The 1,210-nt window shown below is 40.3% G+C and overlaps 1 protein-coding gene across 1 annotated transcript; it reads left to right on the top strand.

Annotated features, from left to right (window-relative positions):
• Positions 1-372: 372 nt before the first annotated feature.
• LOC106526013 (zinc finger CCCH domain-containing protein 6) lies at positions 373-900 on the top strand (the record flags this gene model as incomplete). The annotated part of the gene is given in 3 exon segments (XM_014020444.1): positions 373-501; positions 582-696; positions 791-900. Coding segments are annotated over 3 exon segments (354 nt in total), but the record flags the coding sequence as incomplete, so codon positions are not given.
• Positions 901-1,210: the final 310 nt, after the last annotated feature.

Raw genomic sequence — 1,210 nt, 5'->3', positions numbered from 1 at the left:
CTGTTATGTTTAGTCCCATTTTCAAAGAGCCACATATGGCCCCAGAGCCACAGGTTGCAGACCCCTAGTGGAACTAATTTTTAGATTATTGCTGCCCACCACTGGTGGCAGCCCTAATTACCACTGCGCATGCGTGTCAAGGACAGAACGGCAGACGCAGCAGTGGAAGGTGCCGCAACAGTTTGGAGAGAAAAAACAAAGTTAGAAAAAAAAAAAACGACGCATCATCTATTAAATTATCAACGTTTTTCAATAGTCAACAATAATTGTGGCAGCCCTAAACGTCACCAGACTTTTTGTTACGTAAACTGTATTTTTTACCATTAAAGCAGTTTCAGCACTTATGAACTAACATTTCATTTTGTGTCACAGGATGGAAAAATGTCCTCTGGCTTTCAGAAGAAACGACCAATCATGAGCAAGGAGTTCATCAACCAGCACACAGTTGAGCACAACGGAAGATACATCTGCAAGTACTTCCTGGAGGGTCGCTGCATTAAGGTACGTGTTTTTAAGCTTCTTTTTAAAATGCTCATTTACCTGCTTTTCCCTTCCAAGTTCAAGGTTGTGTTTTCTCACAGGGAGAACAGTGCAAGTTTGAGCATGAACTCGTGGTACCGGATAAGAAAAAGGAACTTTGCAAGTTTTACCTTCAAGGATACTGCAGCAAAGGAGATCACTGCATTTACATGCATAATATCCTTCACCAAATGTTATTAAATGCATTTTTTAACGACATTACATAAATAACCTGAAACACACGCCTGTTTCTTTAACCTGTGTTTTGCACATGAATACCCATGCAAGTTCTTTCACACCGGAGCCAAATGTTATCAAGGAGACAACTGTAAATTCTCTCACGATGCTTTGACGGATGTGACCAAAGAGCTGCTTGAAAAGGTAAGAGAGAAACTCAGGAGGGTTCAGTTTTGTGTTTGCCCCAATAGTACGGGATGAATCTTGTGCCAGCAGGAACTGAATTTGAATTGCTCAAATTGAATCTGTATGTGCATAATTTGAATTTGAATGCATTGGTTTGAAAATGAGTTTCACTAAAGTGAAACTGAATTTAATGGTTTGAAACTGAATTTTAAGTTTTTTATCTGAATTAATTTGCTTGAACTCGGTACCACGAGTTCATGCTCTCCTTGGGCTGCTACCTTATCGTGGTGGAGGGGTTTGAGTGTCCCAATGATCCTAGGAGCTATGC

This window comes from Austrofundulus limnaeus, unplaced genomic scaffold (genome assembly GCF_001266775.1).
Source record: "Austrofundulus limnaeus strain Quisiro unplaced genomic scaffold, Austrofundulus_limnaeus-1.0 Scaffold252, whole genome shotgun sequence".
Taxonomy (NCBI): domain Eukaryota; kingdom Metazoa; phylum Chordata; class Actinopteri; order Cyprinodontiformes; family Rivulidae; genus Austrofundulus; species Austrofundulus limnaeus.
The sequence above is the reverse complement of the archived record's forward strand: the minus strand, read 5'-3'. Positions and strand labels throughout refer to the sequence as shown.